This window comes from Lampetra planeri, unplaced genomic scaffold (assembly GCF_965212315.1).
Source record: "Lampetra planeri unplaced genomic scaffold, kcLamPlan1.2.h2 scaffold_1213, whole genome shotgun sequence".
Lineage (NCBI taxonomy): Eukaryota > Metazoa > Chordata > Hyperoartia > Petromyzontiformes > Petromyzontidae > Lampetra > Lampetra planeri.
The window spans coordinates 3,563-28,580 of NW_027613928.1; the positions used below are offsets into that span (position 1 = coordinate 3,563).

General features: G+C 43.1%; 2 protein-coding genes across 2 annotated transcripts; one reads left to right on the forward strand and one right to left on the reverse strand.

Moving 5' to 3' along the window:
- Window positions 1–2,052: 2,052 nt before the first annotated feature.
- On the reverse strand, window positions 2,053–10,645 carry LOC144738895 (nucleoporin p58/p45-like). Its single transcript, XM_078621893.1, is given in 14 exon segments — window positions 2,053–2,222; window positions 2,469–2,567; window positions 2,986–3,069; window positions 7,412–7,613; window positions 7,792–7,874; window positions 8,065–8,183; window positions 8,265–8,308; window positions 8,310–8,345; window positions 8,476–8,650; window positions 8,772–8,837; window positions 8,974–9,142; window positions 9,465–9,749; window positions 9,964–10,127; window positions 10,566–10,645. Coding segments are annotated over 14 exon segments (1,776 nt in total).
- Window positions 10,646–11,623: 978 nt separating this feature from the next.
- LOC144738894 (phosphatidylinositol-3,5-bisphosphate 3-phosphatase MTMR6-like) lies at window positions 11,624–19,004 on the forward strand. Its single transcript, XM_078621892.1, is given in 16 exon segments — window positions 11,624–11,647; window positions 13,343–13,474; window positions 14,546–14,708; window positions 14,829–14,893; window positions 14,895–14,987; window positions 15,785–15,913; window positions 16,076–16,210; window positions 16,291–16,423; window positions 16,572–16,681; window positions 16,752–16,877; window positions 16,956–17,005; window positions 17,537–17,630; window positions 17,707–17,813; window positions 18,219–18,353; window positions 18,434–18,560; window positions 18,651–19,004. Coding segments are annotated over 16 exon segments (1,977 nt in total).
- The last annotated feature ends 6,014 nt before the right edge of the window (window positions 19,005–25,018 follow it).

The window sequence follows — 25,018 nt, forward strand, 5'->3', positions numbered from 1 at the left end:
GGCTGCAAAATAAAAACCTGAATGTAGTCCACGTAGTAGAAGGGATGCAGCACTCACTGCGACAACTTCAGCCGCTGTGGAACAATAAAGGATCATTGTACCTTATATTAACTGTCGGCATTTCTGAACTGTTATCTAAACATCCATTTTACACATTTTAAAATTTTATGTCCAGCAAAAGCATTTTTTTTTTAATTTTCATAGTTGTTTTGTGAAGACGTTTTAATTGAAAGGAGCTTACGCCAGAGTAAGTTGTCAAACGTCATCACACAACCCTGAAACATTTTCCTGAGAAACTTTAGCTTGACTTCTTTTTGTTACCTGGACTCTGAGCGGGGATGTGCACAAATCGGTGGTGAAAACGGGGAGAGAAGAGTTGTCAGGAGGCGAAATACGTATCGCTAGCTTGATTAGCTCTGCGCTGTAACGGTGTACCGTCGCTTAGCAACATCATTCTTCTTCTCTAGACGGTGTCTGGAATGCAGCCTGGTGCATTGCTGCCCCCTTGCGCTTGAGGGGGTTAATGACGCTGATTCAATGACTTTCCTGAAACAAGTTTAACAAATTAAACATTTCACTAGTTAATTTACGGAGAGTTCAAAATGAATATATTAAACGGATGTTGACGCCTAGGTTTAACACAAAGCAGTAAATTACTTCGAAGAAGACCTGTAATAAGCTATATATTGGATGGAAAATAGAAATGTTCAAACTGTCCTATGGGATTTCTTGTTTGAAAACCAAAGGGGGCAACAACACAAATAGAATTCTTAAAGCTGCAACTATTCTAAAGCAAACACAGATATGATGTGAGACACCATAATGTGCCAACACACAACACATTTATTGACATGCCATAAACAGACAAAGCATCATATGAAAGATTTTATTATTAAACAGATTATTGAAAAAACAGGGGTTACACAGGCCGTGATTACAAAGTAATAGCGCAACTATCAGTATTTCGTAACCGATCTGACATGGGACAGTTTAAAAAAAGCAGACGTCAACGCTCAGCAGCTGACACACCAGAGCGACAAATTCAAATTCAATTGTGCAATATGCACACATGCACACTCACACAATCACTGTCAGGTCACAAACACTGTGGCAAGTGCAAATTTGTTTTACCACACAAAATAGATCAGTTTGAGCATGTAAAATCTGCATGTGAGATCCCTTTGAGATTCACCTTCACGTCTATCTGTCGTAGACACAGCGCAGCGTTTCCATTTCAGACGTCTTCAACGTGATACAGGGGACAACAGAAATATTTCTAAAAGTCATTCTTAAAGATATGGATGGATGATAGTAAGATCACAGGCTATATGGACTAGATAATGGACTATCCAATAGTGGGCGTTGCCTTTACCACATCCAAAATAACGCCCATGCCCCTCCATTCAACAAGTTACAAAAATAAAATTGTGCTTCCCTCCAAAAAACCCACCCTAAACTCTGTATTATCTCCTACTCAGTAAGCTTCTTTACGTTATCTTATCTCATCATTATCTGAGACTGAGAGTGTGTAACACCATGGAAACAGCTGCACTGTCCGAAGCGCAAATACAGAAATCATGTCTATTATCAGCAAAAGAAAGCTGTCACCAATACCTGAATCAGACGGAAGCTGACCCAGCTCTCTGGCTGGCCGTCCCCCCAAGCATTCCTGCGCTACAGGTAAAGGCAATACGTGGGCAATTCCATGCTTCAGACTTTGATTTACTTCCTTGGTGGTCCCACATCCCATCGGTAGGCCGCAGCCACCACTGGCTAATCTAGTTCAGTTTATACGTCAGCTGGCCTGGGTCACACTTTTTATCTTTGGTTTATGTTGTTAAGACCCAAGTAAGGTAAGACCTTCGGAATTTGGAATGAAATCAAATGAGTGTGGGGGCATTTACAAACCAATGCATGTTAGAAAAATAAATTTGATAAAAGGTACGGACAAACAAAAGTCAATAGCGCTTCCTCATCTTCTGGGAGACCAGACCTTCCCAAGCTGCAAATCTGCTCATCTGGTCAGTCACAAGGTTCCGTCGTTCCCTGGCTTTATCTTTTGCCCCTTTTATTGCCAGCAGGGGGCTTCTTGAGCTGGAGCAAGGGCCCTCCAGTTGCGAAGCCTGCGGCGGGTTGAGTAGACACACCAAAGGTGAGTCCGGCCGACGGGTTGATGCCAGGGTTACTGAAGTTAAAGCCTGAGCTGCTGCTGTTACCAAAACCTACAAAGAAGCAAATGAGATGACAAAGCAAAAGGTTAAATAAGGGTGAAACAAAGAATAAGAATACAAGATGTCCAGCGCTGAAGTGTGACCACATTTGTTGGACTTCCCTCTGAGATAAATCTCAGCTAGTACGCTGGGTTATGATGATGTCAGAGGGGATGTTGACAAAACTGACTTAAGATGGAGGGAAACTTGAGTTTTCAGACTAGTTTTAGAGTTATTCATGTTATGGTACACGTGTACCTGCACTCAGACTGCCTCCTGTGGGCTTACTGGTAGAGGCGAAGGCAAAAGATGACCCCCCAGTCCCCACCCCACCAAATCCTGGCCCTCCACCAAAACCTGTGGGAGAAAGCGACACAGGAGTCAGTTTGAGCTAAACACAGTCTCAGCGTCAGGTATGCTTGCTCATTGCAAAACGAAACAGGCCTAACAGTACATGACACGGGCGACGCAAAGGCCAAAGGGACAATCGATAAATACCAAACCACTTCGTTCCACACTGCCTGGTTGATTTAGCTGGCTATTGTGGCTAAGTGGATTTACCAGGTGAAATAGTTCAGCAACACACAGGGGCCTCTCAGCTGGCTGCAAAATCTGCCTCATTTTTAGAAATAAAAAAGAAGCCAAACTTGTCACAGTAAGTTGCAGCAAGTGTGACTCTAACACACACACTTGAACGGGCCGAAAGTCATTAAACACTAGAAGGGATGGAGAAGGAACAGTCACAAGGGAAGTGGAACAAAAGCAGAGGTAATACCTCCCAGAGTGGAAGAGCCCAGACTAGTGCCCACTGCCGAAACAAAGGGGTTTCCAAACCCTGCCCCCAAGGGTGCCTGGGTCCCTATGGCACAAAGAGAGAGCAAACGCTTTACTCCTCTGAAACCTGAAGTCATATTTATCCATGCCTGCTTTGACAGTCCCTCCACAAAAGTACACTAGTATATAAATGTAAAACAAATCCAGCTTAGCTGCTCCCCTCGGATACGTTCTGGAAACGTACAGTCCTCATGGAGGAGAATTTGTAACTGTGCTGTTATATTACACTGCACTGGCTGGAGCTGGCTATTCTCAAAATGTACTTAGTAGCAGATACAAGTGCACACTGGACAGTTGCTGCAAATACATTACATAGTATGTGCTTATTAATAGATTTGAAATAGTTGCCGATTAACGATATTGTTATTTTTCCTGCCAATATTTTGTGAAATACATTTTGCTAGTTCTTTCACTCAGAAACTTGTCTTTTTTTTCCACTTTTTTCATTTAAATAATCTGATGTAAAGTTGAAAATAAACACGGACAAACGCTTCTTGTTTAAAAACTGATTTATTGTCAAGTTAATATGCATTTCCACTTACATAAAACACAAACAAACAGTTTAGAACATTAGGAATTAGTAACTGCTAACTGCTACTGCATTTGACAAGTTTCCAAATTTTCAAGATTTGAGAGTGAATGAACTAGCATCTGGTAAAATGCAACACACGAATATTGATTATATCTTAAAAGGCACACCATATAATATATTAAATATAACGTATCAACAGGCATTGGTTATACAACTTTAAATACACTCGTCTACAGAGAAATGCACTCGAGATTGAGACAAGAAATGTCATTTTGGCATCTATGGCTGCCTCTTAGTGTAAGTGGGACAAAATAAAAAATACCCAATGACATGTTACAGTTTGCCTGTAGGGGTGCTCCAGGTGGAGGACGCCCAACCTTAAAACACCTTCTGCCAGTGTTTAGACACAGCCAGAGCCCCAGTGGGTGACGGTTGGTTTGAACACAAAAAGGTACCTCATGGATAAAAATACTCCAGTTCTTTGTGATATCCAGTGTTGATTTGAGAGTTGGCTGTTTAATACTCTAAGTAATGTCATTTGTAAATGATCACACAATCCCTCTAGAAACAACCGGGAATATTCCTTTAGTGAACCGACTCGTCCTTCTATGTCAGTGGAGATGATTTGTAGCAGCCAACTACTCAAAATACAGATGTTCATCCTATCGAACCAACTGAGCTGAGTTCCTGAAATGCTGTTATGAGAGTCATCAGACCAGATACGGAAATAAATCCACTACAAAATTAATAAACAAAACAAGAGTCAAGAATAATTCAAGTTTCAGTTCAGCACTTGACTGAGCTAACAGTAGCTAACAGTAGCTCTCGTGCTCCCCAAACAAATACTATTAAAATCACATTTTCAATCATCAATCAAAGAGGAGGTAAATCATATCACTCCTGCGATTGATATGGTATTCAAGAAAATACAGCTTTTACAGCTCTTAACTGACAGGATAACATATCCACGTATATCCACTACTGACTTTGAGCCCAAAACAGCTTTGCTGGATAAGTACCTTCAGTTTAATAATCATCACTGTGCCAACTACAAGTGAGTGTGGAAGACAATCTATGAAAATACAGCCTAAAGACTGGAATCCAGCAAACAGACATCAAGCTCCGTCAAAGAATCTACAAGGATCCGTTCAAAAAGCAGGACTTGAGTCTCCACAGCAGCAATTTATCTGAGAGCACAACGGCTCCATCAAGAGAAATAAAACACTTTCAGTATTTGTATCCTTGCTCCTAAACAACTCAATTATCTACATTAAACACCAGCTTTACGTCGTAAGAAGAACGGGAAAATAAAAACACAGACGTGGACAGACATTCTGACTAGCCGGTTTCTTTTGGCACCAATGTATCTCATGTAATGTTGGACTATGAGCTAATTGATCCAGCCTGTCACATGACCAGTAGCCCTTGGGTGAAATCACTTCCGAGTCAAGTATCAGAGGTAGAGCCTCGTACATCCAAACCAAAAGTATTTACCGGTTAAGGTGTATAAAGTTTGGCACTACTGACAATATTAACGTCCAACTTCAGCTCCACCCCAACAACGTCCATCCATTTAAACACAAAGTTCACTTAAGCCAGAAACACACACTAACATTGTTAACGTTTCATTACGGCATCATTTGTGGTTTGAGTTGCTGCCTTCCAGTTCTTTTTTCTTTGGCCCATTGTGGCACAAATGTGAATACGCTTTGGCCTGCACACAATTAACCACCACGTTATCAAGATTAAATATATTGCTCCACTCGGCTATGAGGTTGGAGTTGTGCGTGCGTGCTGTAATACTGTGTCATTTCAATACTGGTTTGGCTACACACATACAAACAAAAAAATCAAGTCAGAAATAAGTAAATAAATACTGAAGTGACAAACTAAATTCTACAAAAAAACTAGGAGATATGGTTTTAGAAAAGTACTCTCATTCTAAATCAGTGGCCAAATATCAGCATCCGAGGCTGAGAGTTTGATGAAGTTTGACAAATAGTGTAACAACATAAATAATTAAGTTTCCTTTGTATAGCTAATTCACACTTTACTCTGGCTAGCTCCAAATAAAACAATAACAATAGTTTAAGCAAAATAGAAAGTAATGCACCAACAAATGCCAGGAGCTCCCTTCTATTTCACCAAAAGACCTCACGTGCTAAGTTCCATCTTCAGCTCCAGGCAAAGCCCATCAACGACAGGAGTTCTTTCAAGTTTCTGACATTGTGCCAATTATTCAAAAAGGCCTGTCCATACCTGGCACTAGCAATAAAGGGCTGGAAATTTGCTGGAAAGTGAATGATCAAATGTTTTGACAGTGAGAATTGAAACACACTCCTCTGGGCAGCAATTTGGTGGTTTTAACAGTCTTAGTTAAGTAGAAGCAGCACATGATGATTTGTGGGAATAAAGATGAAACCTGGTTGTGCAGGATAGAATTTAACGACCCTGGTGCCACCACCTCCTTCCTGATTGAAATATTGCTCAGAAGATTCAATGAAACTGTTATTGCAAATTCCTTTTCCACTAAACTACATTAACTTCACAGGAAATCCCCTGAAACGTGCTAGCATAGAGTAGAAGAGTGTTATTTTGATGTCACCAAGAACAGCCTGACAATTTGTGAGGTGCAGGACCAACAATGTTTTAAGTGCTATGGTGATGCAAGAATATTACCTGGTTGACTAGTTTTAAAGCATTAATGTCGATGGTTTGCAGACCTATAATCTGCCAAGACGGAACAGACCCCACTAGCTACGCAAGCTATAAGGACAAGATCTATTTATCATCACCTGCTTATATTGGACATTAATAATGCACAGAATCAGATTTGCTTTATTGGTTAAAGTCTGAAGGACTTTAGTGTTCCGAATTATACAGTCCAATGAAGAAACCATACATTCATTAATAAATAGGCCTGTACTGGTTATTGATAGATTCAATTTCCTTGTTAACAATATAGAGTGATTTTTTGGCCAAACAATGACCTATGACTGCCGAGTCCCTGATCAGAAGACCACATCATTGTGTCTCAATGAACCCATTGTGACACAAACTTCATAAAATGTTAATCCTTTATTTTCATTCCAGACAGTTGAGAGGCCTCTCAACTCAGCTGAAGTGAAATCAGAGCTCTTATTATTTTTATATCTCTTATTCACGAGCAGATGATACCAGACTTGTTCTAATGAACAGTGTCACTAGACAATTCCTGACTACTGAGTCAGAGAATACATTGCTAAGTCTACTGCTTCTAACCCTGTTTAATAACAGCCTTCATCAGGCAAGCTTATTTCAAGCATCAACTGAATTCAACTGAGACAGATGGAGTCTCTCTCCCATTGTTTCTCCGCAAAGGTTCTTAGCCTAACATCTCATTTAGCGAGGGAACAGGAGAAGAGAGAGGGGGAAGTGGGTAAAGAATGTTATTCTGTCCTCCTGAATAAAATCTGTAGTTTATAGGCTCAGCACTGACACCAGGATCATTTCCCTCTGGAGCCATCGGTAAACATCCTCATCCTGCTATCGTAAGGCGCCTCAGATAACCGAATAACCCTTAAAGAGTCAGTCAAGTTAGAATCAGAGACAAGATGGTAAGGTAGCACAAATGTTTGCCATCAGAGGTTCATTGCGCCTCCTCTAATTAGAAAGAGACAGCTTGGCACCAGCTCAGGCTTTTTTGTTTTTAGTTTGCACTCAACCTCTCTGCCACCTACCACCATTAACACTCCCACCAGTACGGTTTAAAACACGTTTCAAATGTCTCCTCTCCTTCATTTGATCAAACTAAGTGACAGGAGGAGAACTTTCTAGAACTTGTAGGCAGTCAGACCTGGAGTTGGCTGCTGTTGCTGGGTCAATGTGGCTGCCATGGCAACCGCTGCAGCGTTTGGCACACTGGAGAATGGGGCTGGACCAGTTGTGACTCGTGGCGTAGTCTGCCACTTCTTGTTAGAGGTCCGTTTGGACTCAAATACGTCGGTGGCGTCTTCCAGGAAGGCCCGACGATAGGAAAGGTACTGGTGCTTCAATATCTATCACAGAGCAAAGACGTGCAATTTAACACATACAACAGAGATCTGGACAGTTTGAACAAATGTTATCACAGATCTGAAATCGTAATTCAACCAAATCCAGTCAAAGATTGTATCGTTATTTGCAGTTACACAACTGACTGCCAATAGAATTTCCAGCAGTGGGATCAGAACTGACCTTTACATTCTCATGAACACACTGGAGCTGGGAGGCTTGTGCTACAAATGTCTGGTACAACTTCTGCATGGCCAAGGTCAGATCTGAGAACACATGCACGCAAACACAACATCAATCACCGTCTTTTTTTAACAGTGTTCCACTAAAGGCATTCTATGGAGCTGATATACGTCTAACTTTGTTTCACAGTTAATATTTGTCATAATCATTAGGCGCCTTTAAGCCCGTTAGAACTGATGGGAGGCCATTGAGATCGGAGAGGCGCCATCTCACCCTGAGGAGTGATGTGAGAGCCACTGCTCTGCGTTGTCAAATGGTTCTCCAGCTCTTCTATCTGCTGCCGGTACTGCTGCAACTGCACCTCAAACTGCTCTATGAGGCTACGGAAGTAACTGGAAAGGGAAGACATTATTTAAACGCTGTCCATTTGCTGACATGGCAAAAGCTTGGAGCCAGTCTAATTTCTCACTTACTCTGATGGCGCTGTGTTCTCGTGCTGAAGTCCAGGGGGAGTTTTTTTGTGTACGGAGTGCTATGTCGGCATTTTTCAGCTCCTTCAGACAGCAAGTGTGCACGGTGAGAATATATTTCTATGCACATGTTCAAGAGCATATGTTTTCATGGGCAGACTGACACACAAATTTACAGCTTTAGGAAATGTTTGCATGATGAAGATTTACTTGCCTGTGCTGTCTCCAGCTTCAGCTTATCAATAGCAAGAACCTGCCGCTGCAGACCGCTGGCACTGACCGAGAGAAGCTGTTTGAGGGTCTTGATGTCATCTTGGACTTTAGAAAGGGCCTTAGAAGACATCCTGCTGATGTCCTCCTGAACCTGTTTCTGTTCTTTCACAAACTTCCTACAAGACAAAGCAAAATCAAAAACACTAGAGAAAAACAAAACTTCTTTGATAGATACCATAGAGTAATGATGGATTAAACTCTGATCATATGACATTACAGAAGGACACCAACACGTACTGGAAATTCTCAACATCTTGACAAATAACCGGGGGAAGGTTCTCATCTTTTAAAGCTTTGCTGTCCCTGAGGATGGGCGAGAAAAGGTGTTACTGAGAACAAATAATTGGATACCCTTAAACAATCAGATACAGATCAGTGGCATACGGTTCCTGAGAATGAACTCTGGCATTTATATTGAACCCTGGTCAACATGGCTTACTGTGCATTGGCTCCAGATGATGTGCTGCTCTTATTCTCAGAGGAGGTGCTGAAGTCAACACCTCCCAGACCAATACTCGGAGCAGGGGCTGCTGATACTGCTGAGGAAGAAGTTGAGAGAGAACCCAACATCAACCCGCTTCCTCCTCCAAGAGAGGTCTGACCCAATCCTGCAACACAGGATGACATGACAACCATTATTGGTTTAATACTAAAAAGAAGACTTGTTAATATTTGTAGCATTTTTGCTAAAGGGATGCAACAAAATCATCAACATGCAACATAATAAAATATGAATTGACTTTGATTTTTCATTCACTTCACACGTATAAATGATATGCATATGATGAAGTGTCGTAATTGTATTAGAATCTCAGCACTTAGTTAAAATGCAACATATGTTGCCAAATGCACATCAGAATACATCAGATGTCTAAATCCAGTCCTCGAGAGCCACCTATACCGCAGGTGCTGAGACTGATAGCATCATACCTGTAGACACATTGCTGGAGAAGAGAGCCCCACCCAACGGTGGGACTATTGCAGCTCCTGTTGTTGAAACTGCACGATTAGCACCAAGACCAAAAGTGAAGCCTGTGGGTGCTGGCTGCTGTGGAGCAGTGGATGTCAGGACAGAGCCAAAGGTTAAACTTGCTCCGGTGGGGGCTGCTGACGAGGCAGCAGATGTGGTGGTGAGGGAAAAAGGTGTCGCTGAGCCAGTGGGTTTGTTGAAAGCCAGGCTGAAGCCAGTGGATGCAGCTGTAGATGCTGGGGCACCTGAGAGACATTTTGTAGCATTCAGTAATATCATGTCTTTTTATAAACATAATATAAACAGTGACAAAACTTACCCAATGTAAGGCCAACAGTGGGAGCAGCAGTACCTGAATGACATCACAATATAGCACAGATGACATGTTAATTACAACTGAACATACTGTATTTCTGTTATTCACTGGGGGATGTTATTTTATTTGAGAAACATCATTACTTGAGGCAGGTGTGTTGAAAGAAAATCCGCCAGTGGCTTTTTGTCCAAAGATACTACCTCCTAGGCCCAGGGAAGGAGTGGCGGTAGTTGTAGGTGCGGGTGCAGCAGAAGCTGTACCTAAAGCAGATCCCAGGGAGAGACCACCAGCACCAGCCGCAGGTGCACTTAAAGACAAAATCAGCGACATCGGACATGGAAAATTATATTTTATGTTAATATATCATAGATAAAAAAACAATAGTTACGCACATTCATATAGTGCAGCATAGTGCAAACACATCTTGTCAGGTGAAATCATTGTGAAGGGACAGTTTAAAGTTGATATTTTCTTTTCAGTTAGCATACGTTACTTTATGCTAACTGTAGAACTGACATGATGAATGAAAGTGAAGGTTCTGACAAATGAGATAAATAATGTCGTAGAAGCTATTCTAACGATAAAACGACGACAGAAACTTACATATTTACTTGTATCATAAGCAACACATTGCTCTTTCATGTGTGTTCCAGTCTGACGTTACATTAAATATTAAAAGCTACATGCTAACGTCAAGATAGCTATGCTAACGCTAGCCAGTTGGAGCTATTTGTTATTTGGTTACCTGGTGGCTGACCCGAATGTGAATCCACCACCCGTGTTGCTGGAACCCAGGGTCCCCGTTCCGAAGTTAAAGCCAGACATCGTATTTTAACGCCGACAGGCTTTTTGTACTTCAGGCTAACATCCAGTGACTTGACAAGTAACCCAGCATCCCAACTGACACGCTAGGTAGCTTAGACGAGATAACCGCGTGAGGGCCAATTCCGCGCCGCTGTCTTTGCTTAAAACATAATTCGGAACAAATGTATCGTTTCGTCTAAATAAATACCCCAAGATTTGAATGTTGTCCAATTTGATTTTCAACAAATCTGTTCAAGATAATAAAAGCTGTCAAATATCGCAGGAGTATTTCTAACGTGGTCGTACTTTTCCTATTCCCCGCCTGCTGTTTACCAAACGCAAATGAATTATGGGTGATCTTTAAATTAACTACATTTCCCATCATACATTTGCACTGTCTAGTCGCATGATGCCTCGCCCATGCGCAAGCACTTGTGTATGGGCGTAAGTACTTGAGCACGAGACCACAAAGTTTCCGCTTTTAATTTCAAAATAAAAGAAATTATCGGAGGCACATGATGTATGGGTGGACAGGCAACATTTCGTAATGTCAGCGTTTTATTACCACATTCCCACACATTTATTATAACTGTGTGATTATATTTTATCTTATATGACATTTGTTTAAAAAATCCCAAAGTGTGATTAATGGTTCTGTGCACACAAGCTACTAGTGGGAGGAGGTCTGACTAAAAAGTATGATAAATAATTAAAAGATGATAAGCAGTGAAAAACGGAACAAAAAGCCGTCCGTCACAAAAATCCCACACACTGTTGGTTATTATTCTGAAAGTACCACACTGTCAGTGTAGTTGTGATTGTCGGTGGATTTACGCGGATGCAGTAGGAAAATAAATGACATTAAAAACATCTCGTTTGCTACCGACAGCTGAAAGACGATTGTGCATCACTTTTTAGTGATCATATAATCAATGATAGCGTTATATCCGGACGGTGTCGTGTGAAGGCTTGCAGTTGTCGACAGCTGTACGCGGAGAAATGGAGCATATCCGAACGCCGAAGGTAGCTAACATTTCCAGCTAATTGCAGTGGTTGGGATGCAGACAGCAGCTCGGCCTTATGCTATTTGTGGGTGTCTGTGAAAGTCAGAGTGTGGGTAAATTTGCCTGATCTATACTCTGGCTGCGTTTGTGTGGATGGATGTAATAGCATATTAGCTAGCAGGTGTCGCTGCTGGAGGTCCTAGACGTGACGAGCGTCAATGAGATGTCGGGTTTTCTCCGTATCGCAGTTAGCAGCACTTCCTCCCTGAAGTGTCTGGTCTCACACCCCATAACTGATTGATTTGTCTAGGACACTCTGACCAAGACGATCATTTCAATATACAGAGTTCAGGAGATAGAGATAAGATGCACAATGTGACCGATCCCAGATCTATAAACACCACGTATGAAGTTCTTTATCACCTATAGATTAACCACTGGACTTGCTTATGTCAAATTCAGTAACTGAGTTAAAACGTGCCCTTTTCCAAGTCCTGACACATCTTCCTTCACAGGGATGAGTCTCTCCTTGAATGTACCATTGGAAGCTGTTCTGCATAAAGGCTCACAATATTTTTCTAATATCTGTCAAGGTTTTATTGTAAGACATCAACATGAATCAACATGCTTTGCACATTGTTCTTGGATTACACTACTGCCTGATGAATAATAATAATAATAGTAGTGAGAGCATGTAGACTGGGTGTGACCTCATTGCAGGGTTCTGCTAGAACCTGATTGTGTGCTTGAATCAAAGAGGTGTAATTAGAAATGAGTTTGCCATGAGTTAATACAATTACTACTGCTGTACTAACTGTCAACTGAAGCAAGAGCAAAGAATGTCATCATATGTGACAACAACAGGAAAACGGAAACTGCGAGTGAGAGGATGTGTGAGTCAACGAGAACCATGACTGTGATGTATCATGGATTTGGACAGCTACTATTCAACCTTTTATCAAGAAAAGTAACACAATTCACACGGATTACTATACATGTTAAAAGACCACAGAACTGCAGCTTGTCCTGCAAAATATTCAGTAGTATCTGATTTATGTATTTTTTTCTAATTTACTGAGAATAGTGGGGTAGATGATGTGTGGCCGAAGTACATTTTGTCCAGACTGGAGGTTTTCTGTCAGTTACAAATGGATGTTCTGTCCCGTTGAGGGTCCACAAGTAGTAGTAGTAGTTTATCAGCACTGGTGGACCACGGCTTTTTCCTGTGTGGCAGCATGTGATGTGAGTAAATGTTCCACTACTGTGTGTGTGTTCACGTGGATAGAGAAAGTAGGGTTTGCAAAAACTTTCTTCCCCTCAGGTGCATAACTGACTGCATTTTAAATGAGCTGCTATGAATTTATTAGTGAAGGAACAGATGGTGCGTGTACATCATTAAAATAATGCTGTTTTTCCAGAAAAAAGTTCAGTCACTACCGTCATGAGAATTCCTTCTCTTATATCCAGAAATCAATTGGGACTCCCAAAAATGGAAATTGCCATTGATAGCACGGACCAGGTGGTCAGAATATAGTGCCAGCTGGAATCAGTGCCGCAGAAAGCCTTTTTTTGAAATGTCTCTGGTGTTACTGGCAGACTCATCATTCATCTTTCTTCTGACACATACTCATGCGTCCAAAACTCCATCCGTACTGAACGCCAACCTCTAGCCAACTGCTGACTAAATAATCATTATTATCATGTGTCTTTGCAGGTGGAGCAAGTGCGGCTGTTGGATCGCTTCAGCAACAAATCCACGAATGGCACTCTGTATCTCACGGCGACACATCTCATCTTTGTGGAGAGCGGCTCTAACAACTCAGCGTCTGCCGGGCAGGAGATCTGGGTAAGTGGTGGTGGCGGTGCACTTATTCTGCTACTATTACACCTGTAACAGTTTAGTCCAGCATGGGCCATCAGGTAAACGTGGCTGGAGAAGTTGTCATTATCCAGGAATGATCCTCTAATTTCCATGCATTTATATTATAGATCACCCTTTTCACCAAGGACACTTCATATTGATATATAGACGGCGGTTCAATGGATGGACATTATTATTATTATTATTTATATATAATGTAAAATCTACATAAAAAAATTGTGAATTGTATTTTATTTATTTTACGCAGCAGTAGTAGTAGTAGTAGTAGCAGTAGTAGGTGGGTACCTTGTGTGAATATTAACGTTGGGAGCGGAGTGCTGCTCATTCTCATCCTGTCCACCAGCTGCTGTTCCTGCAGATCTTTTCCTTTCTAATCCTTCGTCTGCTTCGCTTAAAGACAATAGAACTATAATGCATAATGTCACATTTGGAAGATAACCGTCCTTGATTGTATGATCGTGTTTGTGTGCGGTTGTACTGCTGAGCAGAAAACGTAGTGTGGAGCAGAACATGGGCCACAACCTCCTTTTCCTCTGTCCTTCCAGCTGTTGGCCAAGAAAATGGAAGGCTTTCTTTACCACGTTGTTTCCTGTTGCAGGTGTCCTGTGGTCAGCTGTCATTGAATGTCTGGTACTGCTCTTGTGTCCTGTGTGCATATGTGGTGTCAGTTTAGAATGTGACTCTGTCTTTCTCTACAGGTGGCGTGATCCACATTTAGCCATTGTGTATCATTAACAATGCAGATTAATGTGCATTTTAATTATTCTGCATCTTTGGAATTTGAAATGTGCTCATTAGATATGCGTTTGTTCTTCATTTGTCTCCTTTACCATCTGTTGAACTTTTTTTTTAAGCTCATGAAACTGTGACATGCTGTTGGAGTAAAGACTTCTGAATGTTCTTTGGTCCAAACCCTTGCCAATGTCTCAACTTCTTACAGGGGCGTTCCTGAAGGTTACAACACCTTATGCTAACTCAGCCCACATGGATAAAAGCAAACCTGTTATCTAAATATCTCCTTCCTCTCCTCTGCAGATTTTACACCACCATATAGCCTCTGTGGAGAAGCTCTCCCTCACCACCACGGGCTGCCCGCTGGTCATTCAGTGTCGTAACTTCAGGGTGGTCCATTTTGTGGTGCAGAGAGAAAGAGACTGCCACGACATCTACAGCTCGCTGCTGCGACTTCTGCGGCCCGGTGGGTGTCAGTGGAAGTTTTGGCCGCCATGCATCAGTTCACTGCACTCACTCTTCCCTCTTTGTTTTACCCATGCATGTGACAGATCCTTATTGCTGCACCATTTCTTCCCATTTGCAGTGTCCTACCAGGAGCTCTACGCATTCTCCTACAACCCTAAACAGAATGACCAGCAGCGGGAGGAGGGGGTGGCAGCTTATTGACCTCGGGGCAGAGTTTGAGAGGATGGGTGTACCCTGCGACCAGTGGCAGCTCACTGACGTCAACAGAGACTTCAAGGTATGTGACTCATTGCTGTCTTGGGAACTCAAGCGTTGTCAGTTCCGCAGAGGTGTGAGCGCTTATAAAATGATTGTGTCGTGGCGTGTCATGATCTCATCTCATTGGAGTGAGTTTCCATTCCCTGAAACCACCACGGGGGGGGCAGTGGAGCTTTATCATCAGTTTACACGCCATATTTCACTTCCACCAGAGCAGAAGTGACACACACACTTTGGGGTTGTAGTATTCAGGCCCCTTTACATGTGTGTGATGAAATCACCTTTTTGATGATTATCTGCAATTGATATTCCAGAATGACAAAAGAATGAATGTCTGTAGTGATGAGCAAGCATAGGTGACTGAATGTAGAGAGTCTGTGCCATGACAAGGCAGTTTTTGGAGACACGTTTGACCTCTGTGCTGAAATAATGGTAAAACATTCATCAGGGCACCGGTATAAAATGAGAATGGGAATAACTAATTAACCAGACGAGAAGAGTCTATTACACCCATCCTGCCAAAGAGCGACTGGCCAAAGCCAGTCTACATAAATATAATAATGATAATGATACATTTTATTTATAATTGCTTTTCCCATTGCTCAAAGTCTCTTTACAGGAGAGAGTTAAAATGAGCAAGATAGCAAGAATAACACATTAGAATACACACAAGAAAAAAAAAGGTGTTATAACACGTTTGACAGCCTGCTTTGAGTTCACCAAGCAGCAATAAAGAGACATGAAGAGTATGAAAGCATGAGTTGAAGGTCCAGGTGGCCCTGACTTAACCAACGGAAGATGATGTTTTAATCACAGGTGTGTGAGACGTATCCACGCGACCTGTACGTTCCCATCACAGCCAGTAAACCCATTATTGTGGGGAGTTCCAAGTTCAGAAGCAAAGGACGCTTTCCTGTGCTGACGTACTTCTACCAGGAGAAAAAGGTACAAACGTTCTTGAGCATATGTTGATATTGGTGTTTGCTGTGTGAGTCTGTACTTTTTTTCCTGAATAAATCATGACATGAACACAGTGGTGGTTCTGTTCTCGGTGGACAGAGGGAACAAAAAGTGGCCAATCTTTGTGTTGTGCATTGATGCTGACAGGCAGCCGTGTGTCGGTGCAGCCAGCCGCTCTCTGGCTTCAGTGCACGGTGTTTGGAAGATGAGAGCATGCTGCAGGCCATCAGCAAAGCCAATCACAACAGTCGATTCGTCTACGTCATGGATACTCGGCCGAAGGTACGGCGTCGATTGATTTGAAATGTCCAAACGTCCAAACAGGCACCAGAAGCCTTGCTACGGTTGTTTGTGCCCTGCAGCTGAACGCCCTAGCTAACCGAGCAGCAGGTAAAGGCTACGAGAACGAGGACAACTACTCCAACATTCGTTTCCAGTTTGTCGGCATTGAAAACATCCACGTGATGAGGACCAGCCTGCAGAAGCTGCTGGAAGGTTTGCGGCCTCACATCTCACATCCACTCCTCTGAGTAGATCTCTGCAGACATATGACACATGCGCACATTGTTTAGCTGACATATTTGTGTCAAGATCCTCGTGATAGTGTTGGCCGGCGAAGGTTCATCTGGTCTCTGTGTTGCAGTGGTTGGAACTCGTTCGCTCTCCATGAGCGACTATCTGGTGGGTCTGGAGAACAGTGGCTGGCTGCGGCATATCAAAGCTGTTGTAGACGCGGCTATCTTTCTCACTAAGGTAAACCAGGCCCCCGCCCTTCAGAGAACAACGTGTGCATCATGTGTCCATCTCCATGTCTGACCCTCAGGCGGTGACCGTGGAGGGAGCCAGTGTGTTGGTTCATTGCTCAGATGGTTGGGACAGAACAGCGCAGGTGTGCGCGCTGGGGTCCCTGCTCATGGACCCCTACTACCGCACCATCAAGGGCTTCATGGTACCATCAACCAACTGGATCTTTGGTAGATGTTTGTTTCCCACGTACTTGGTTCTCAGTGGAATATTGTACTTTTAGGTACTCATCGAGAAAGACTGGATCTCCTTTGGCCACAAGTTTGCTGACAGGTGAGAGTTACTGGATCACCTGAGGTGGGAAAGTTAGAGAGTTAGAAAGAGGTAGAGCGAGAGTCACTAGACGGCGTGAATAAACAACAACAAACAGCTTTCACCCACACACGTCCCTCCTCCATCTTATTTTGGATTCAGCCATGGATTAACGACTTCTAAGTGTTAATGTAGGACTTTATTAAGACTTCATGATGTTATTGAGGTTCTGTCTGGTCTGTGAGACCTGTGGCTCTCCTACACACATTTGTGACGTTGTGGCGTTTTATTTTGAAAATCGGCCGTATAGAACCCACTATTGCGCCTCCGGTCTGAGTGATCTGCTCTGTGGAAACTGACGCGTCGAAATAGAAATACTCCCTCCCGTCTTTAGCGGGGCGGCGTGAGACGCTGCCAGAGACGCTGCCTTTCGACATTGATCTCACTTCTATCTCTTTTATTGTCCTGCTTGTGTTAGAATCCGTCCTTTACGTGCACATATATAGTGCTGACACTGAACAGTAGACAACTGTTCATGTTTGTGTGCGTCAGGTGTGACCAGTTGGATGGAGATCCAAAGGAGGTGTCTCCTATCTTCACTCAGTTCCTCGAGTGTGTGTGGCAGCTGACGGAGCAGTTCCCACAGGTGTGTGATCTGCCCGGAATGTCTCCCATGTCCGACCTGCTCCTCCCGGTGTGACCTACTCCATGTTTTTCTTTAGGCCTTTGAGTTCAGTGAGTGGTTCCTGCTGCAGATCCACGAGCACGTCCATTCCTGCCAGTATGGAAACTTCCTGGGCAACAATCAGAGGCAGAGAGAAGAGCTGCAGTGAGTCCAGACCACCTGTGTGTTCACGTTCCTTTCACACTGATGAGTCAGTGAAAAACAAACACGTTCTCGGCGTAACTATGGCTGCACCTTCAAAAAAACCAACAGAGAAGACCCAACCTTAGTCTAAACCAACACATGACGTGAGAACAAACCAGCCAAAGACAAGTCACGTTTGTGCTGCAGTTTTATGGACAATTGAGTGTCACATATCATGAGCGTTTATGTGAATGTGTTTTTCTATCTTCTTTCCTATTGCACCTGACGCAAGTTTGATAAGAATAAAGTACGCAAACATGACAGTGTTTCAAAGGGCCACTGGGTTGGGTTTTTAAAAGCGTCTGCGGGACAAGAGTGTGTCCTCAAGCGTTCCATGCTTCTCTGACAAATGTTTTTTCGTTCCAGACTACGAGAGCGTACGCACTCGCTGTGGGCGTTTCTCATGAGTGAGAAACAGAATTACATGAATCCGTTCTACAGCCCGGCATACTCTGAAGCCCATCCTGTGCTGGAGCCCTCCACCCTGCCGTACAATTTCAAGTCTGTCCCCAACATTCCCGCTTAATGACAGATTACCGTTTTTTAATAGATCGACCGTAACGTGTTTGTGTGTATCGTAGGTTCTGGAGAAACATGTACCACCAGTTTGATCGATCAATGCACCCCCGTCAGTCCATCCTCAAAACTATTCTGACTCTGCGAGAGAACAGCAGCAAGGCCGAGAGCTCACTGCAGGCTCTGAAGAGCGTGAGTTCACTGGTTGTCCTCTGTTTTAGTCACCTCCTCTCACTCCTAAACACATTTCGGCTGTTTTGTTGCCCCCTCTTTGGCATCCAGAAGCTGCACCAGTTGGGTGTGACACCACTCGCGAGTGCTGACCCGTCGCCGCCTCCTCCAACCCGAGACCAGCACTCGCACTCCAAGTCCCTCCCGCCACGTCCCAGCTCCCTCATTCTAGGGGCGCCCATCAACCACAAAGAGGTGCGGCGCCTGGAGGAGGACGAGGAGGAGGAGATCGGCGAGGAGGCCACAGAGGTCACGGACACAGAGCGGACAGTAGAGGGCAGCAGCGGGACGGAGAGCTGCAAGCAGAGCTACGAAGAGCTGGAGGGGACATACAACAGCGAGCTAGCCAAAGAAGAGCCTGCTGTTGTGAGTCTGGAGTTTGGAGTGGCACGCATGACCTGCTGAAGTCAAACAGGGTGCTGGGGGGTGAGGGATACTGAGACACAGTGACGTACAGGTTTACTGAATGTTTGTGGACATGGAGGGGACGCTGTTGTTCTGTATGTAATTATGTGCTGATTAATGGTCCTGAGAGGGCCAAATGGAAGAAGTTCTGTGTCTGTATAGTCTAAATCTCTATGGAGAGCCGCATTCTTGTGTCATATACCGCAAATATATTAATTTTTTTTATTAATGTTCAGCTGCACTATAGGGAATTAATGAACGGAATAAATCCATCTGCAAAGACTACTCTGTCTATTTTCTTCCTTTTTTCACATTTATAACATAAAGCCTCAATAATCCCTGTATGTGTGTGTGCACGTGCATCCAGTTTTTTAGCTGCAAGCCCTCATATTTGGTAGCAAATGTCATAACCAGATTAAGGACCAAAAAAAATCTTTGGACACAGAAATGCAGTATTAGTATTTTCATCCACTAGGGGCTCACGTCCAGCCTAATCTCAGGGTTGTTGGGACTCAAGTCACAATCTGATTCAACTGGAAATGACATTTCACCCAAACTGCACCACACAGTGTTTCATCAGATCTTAGGTTTTACAGATGCAGTGGTGCATGCTGTGCTCATTGATCGTTTTAAGCCTATTTCACTTCTCGCATTGATCAGATCAGCCCACTCGCTGATGTGCATTGATCCCCAAATCCTATTGGTCACCTGGCTTATGACAGCTGATCCTGATCAGGGCGGATTGATTGTCACAGACACGTCAGGCGCAGTCCCGTCTGCGTGTCACACAACCGTCATCAGTCCAAATCTGACTTTGGGGCTTCAAATCTACCAAAAAAGATTATTGATATTTAAAGAATAATTTCACAATTGATAGTCGTTAAAACAAACTCACCACATTTTAGGAGCTGGATGAGGAAGCACTGGAACATGGCTTGTACATTCAGGTCCACAAGTTCATATTTTTTTTAGGCCATGATAATTCAGTGTAAAGTCCAGACTTTGGTTGTAACTTTGTTTCAAGTCAGAGCTCAGACAGGATTTGATCACCAGACTGGATTTTACTGTACAAGAAAACATCTCCCTCAATCAGCCTACGGTGCATTTTCAACCTCAGTAAAAAATGTACTCACGCTCTGCATGATGCAAATTCATGATAATGTTGGTTATTTGTATTTTGCTCTCTGGTGGTGCTCAAGGCAAATAAGAAGGTTGGACTCTGCTCGTGTTTCATCCAGCCTATGCGCCTCTAAATACTTAATGGCATTTGTGTTTGCAGCAATGAACTGCTCTCTGTGAAAGCACTGTCAGCAGCGCACACACACTGAGGAGAGAGGCAGTTCAGTGTGCACACACACATCATGGACAAAGTGACCATTACCGACCGACAATTGAGAGTCTATGAGCACATAAACGGAGTCATTCTTGAGCAGCGTTCAACAAAGATCGGCTGGTACTGTTGGGTTTTCCAGAGGAGAGAAATAACACATCCACTGGGGAATTTCACACCGGACACATGAAACCAGAGTGTCGACAAAGTGGTCGGGCAGGTTGAAGCATCTCCAACAGGATGTCACCACCCTCTTCACATAGCCTGCTTGTTACCTCCCATGAAACATTGAGAAGTCTCTTCCGAGACGAGCTGCCGAGGGCTCTCCCGGCGCTCTGAATCATTCAGATGAGTTCCGCACGCCATGATGGTAGAGCACTCCTGACGACATGGAGAGAACAGTGTACTTACTCTCAGTATCGGGTACTCCTATCTGCAGCATGTACACACTGGTTATATACAGTATACACACAGGTTGTATGTACAAGAAAAACACATTTGGATTGTGTATAATCGGAATCCTTTTTACTGTCACAATGGAACTGGCTGCAACTTTTGCTTACAGCGGTATTGAATACATATATAAGATTAAAATGCAAAAAATAAAATAAAAAAAAAAATATTAAAAGAAAAAAATAGAATCCCAAATAAAAAAATGACAAAATACAAAAATATATCCATTATTTACAAAGAATATATGTTATGATTATATAAAAAATTATTCTGATGCTGCAAAGGCCAGAGAGAAAACACACAATTGTGTATGTGAAAGCTTATCCTGATCTTATCTGATCTTCTACATTTGTTACAGACATGGACAGCAGTCATATTCTCATTTTTTTCAAAGTGTTGTGATTTAAAATTGTACAAGAAACTCTGAGACACTAGTGGCGAGCATTTCACCGTATGATGATCTGAACCCACGGAACAGTGAACTCAGGGCAAATAAATTTGACAGAATTAGTCACCCACTGTATAATGAATGTCAACATTTTACCCTCAGGGAGAGGTTATGGAATAATGTTGGCTAATAGCGGGCTCTACAAGAAAGCCTTTGTCCCAGCTGCCGCCTTGGTCAAATGTTCAGCAGAGATCCAGCAGGTTAGCAAACAGACGGTTTTTTATGACACTGAAACACGTGGATCTGGACGTGTATCATCTGGATGTGTGTTTTTGACTTGTTTTCCACATTGCAGATATTCTGATATTTGAGTCTGTAGAGTACTTTGAATAAGTGTACTTTGAACTGTGCATGAATTCCACTAAGTTACAAATCGTACCGTAAATAGCTGCCGTGTTGGGTTGTCTACAGAAAACAGTAAATGTAGGTGCTGGTACTTCCTTTTCTTATCATCATCATCATGATCATCATTATAACAAACTATGAACGCCAATGTTTACAGTCTTTGGAGTGTAAAAGTGTCTGGGGAGTGCTTAGTTCAGGCGGTTTTCAAACACTACCACTCCCTGTTGATTACTGCAGACAAAAGAGCACAGGGGTTAATCCCTCAAAGATTAATACTGCACACACAAACACACAAATACAAAGTCTCGCTTTGGTTAATCTTGAGCTGGAAGACCTCCTGGTCTGAGCTAACCTGCTCAATGGGTTGATGAGTGTGGTTTGTTCCCTCTGCAGCAGAACAGGTTTAAACAGCATCGCACAGCAACAACACACAACAATCCATACCGCTTCCTTGTTTGCCTCAGTCATAAACCTATTCACTATTGTACCACTGGCAGCGCTGACAGCGAGTCGAAGCATATGCATTGTTCTCACCTGTACGGTAACATTAAACCTACCTAACCGACACAAACACCACCCATATATATTTACAATAGTAAATCAATACCGACACCAGTTAGGCAGAACACAGCATGAATAGAAACATGGCACAAATTTATGGCACCACAGTTCATCATCCCTCAGCTATACATAATTGAAGCTGGATGACAAGGACACACGCTTCAACAAAACAGGACACAGGTGGCAAAATAAGCAGCAACTCCAAGTGGAAGAGGGGAGAAAAAGAACAAGACTAGTGACACATGTATTTATATGGAACAAAAATGTCACATCCTGTTTTTTTTTTAGAGTTTTAAAGTTGTTTCCAACCTTTCAAAAAGATATCTGATGCTCAAATGTGGTGACACGTTCTCTCCAGCTATCTAATCATCCCGTCATGCACTCCGACTGCCACTCACACTCCCACACACAGAAATAACATCTGTATTTGCATCCTCGGGCACTTTGGAGTGGAGTAAAAGCATGTTTAGCGGCCACATGTTCACAGAACGAAGGCGTCTGTGCTCACAGTCAGTCGTATCGTGAAGGAAAGAAAAATTTGAGGAGAGGATAGAGAGAGTGAAAATGTCCTCTAACTGTCCCACTTAGTGCTGAGCGTCACTCGAGGGGCTGAAATGAGAACCCTGTTTAGACAGATGGGGCGAAAGCAATGGTGTGTGTGTGTGTGTGTGTGTGTGTAAAGATAACAGGGTGTGTGCTTCTTCTGTTGTGCATGTCTGCCGGGACTTTGTCAGTGGTAAGACAGAGATGGAGTCACTTGGCTTTGAGGAAAGCACATGTTGCACTGACTGACCAAATGCACAACGAAGAAGCCTGAAATTAATATTTTACAACCCCCGAAATATAATTTTCAGTAAACAGCCTGCACACTGCTTTGCAGGGATCCATTATCACGTCATCAAGCTGATTTACTAGTGATGAAATGCTTTAAAGAGAATTATAAAATGCCTTCCCACCCTCAGGACTCAGCAAAATCCTTTGTTTCATCATGTGATGACTGAGCCCGCTCATAACTACTAATCACTCATCAATCCACCGGCCATCTGCTGCACAGTGTCGACTCCAAGTACAACCAGCAGCCAGCTGACCCACGAGCGTGGCTGCAGGGCGTTCTGCCTGTGAGCCGTCAAATGTACCTGAAAACCTGCACACACGCTGCGTGACTGACAAGCAGGCCGTCCGGGCGACTCACTCGTCTGAGCACACAGATCATCTTACTTATTGGAAGAGAGCGTATGGAAGATGTGCTCTAGTGCTTCGCTCAGGGGAAGCCCTGGAAATGTGTTTGTGTGGGTGTGAGTCTGTCTGTGGATCTGTGTGTGTGTGTGTGTGTGTGTGTGTGTGTGTGTGTGTGTGTGTGTGTGTGTTGCCTTGGGCAGATGAATGCAGACATTGTTTGATAGCAGTGGGCTGGAAGAGGAGAGACTGTGCCCATGGTGACTGAGGAGGAGGAGGAGGAGGAGAAAGAGAGAGAAAAGGAGAAGGGGTGTGAAGCAAGGAAGGAGGGGAGAGGTTTGTAAGTGGGTCGGGGTATCAGGGAGATTCGTGGGGGAAGAAGGGTGTGGGGGGTGTAAGCAGCAAAAAGAGCAAAACACAGGACACAGGACTGGATGATCATCTTTAATATCTGTGGGTCATTTTTGTTGAGACACACTATTGTGACAATGTTTTATTTGGAGAACGAGCACATAAAAAGAGGGTTGGAGACATGAATTGTATTTTTCCTCTCGTGAGTGAACAGACAATCGTTCCACATGCTCACAAGGACGCTTTTGTTGCCAAGGTAGACCTACATGGTATAAGGTCAAAAAAGAAGCAGTACACAATTACATCTCATGGTTACTGGAGTCAGATCGGAGTCACAAAGGTTATGATGTTAAATTTCACCTTACCCTTTGAGTGTCATTCAGAGATGATGCTTTCACCAAAGTCCAAGATGTTCAACACTGATGCCTTGAAATTAAACTTGATTTTCCCTTCTTCAAACTGGATCTGTCCATCAGCTGCCAAATGAGCGGCGAGTGCAGCGAGCAGAGAAGAAGCTCTGTGTCAGTTGTGATGAAGGCGAGGGAGTTGGGAGGATTTAACACATAAAAGAATTTTGTATTACACACAGAAAAATGATTTAGTCCTTCTTTCCACTGGTGTTCAGTGGGACAGGGATGACTAGTTGTAAATGTGTCTAGAGCGATGGGGATCAATTTTTTGATAGACATGTATTCTTCTTGTAAAAGGTACATAGACCTTTAAAAGGTCAGAGCATTCACACACTTTTTTAACACTAAGTGTTTATTGTAACTTTTAGTTCACGGTTTATAATTTGTCAAGTACCATTTCATGCGTGGGGTTAGTTTCCTGTAATGACTGTTGATGTGCAGTCTTATTGTCTTAGAGAAACACAGTACATTCATTACAATTCTTTAATTAACGACTAGTTAAGCCGAGCAGCTCAGTCCAGCTGAGCCATGAATGAAACGTGTTGTCACAGCTCTCAGACACCTGCCTGCCTTCAGCTCCATATGGATGAGGGCTCCAGGCCATATGGCCTATATGTCTGTGTCTGGACAAACTGTATGATGCATGTCTGTTCTCTCTCTCTCTCTCTAAAACTTGACCACAACAAATACCCCCCAACACAAACAGAAAGACACACACACACACACACACACACACACACACACACACACACACACACACACACACACACAATTCATTTATTATTCTTTTACGTGTTCATGTTTCCGTTTCCCTGTAATAAAGCTGTAAAGTGTTCCACTACACAATTTATCACCTCAAGACTTTTGAAGAATTGAACAGTTCTGGTTCAATATGCAGCAAACATATATCACACTGAATATTTGACCGTGCGGAGATACT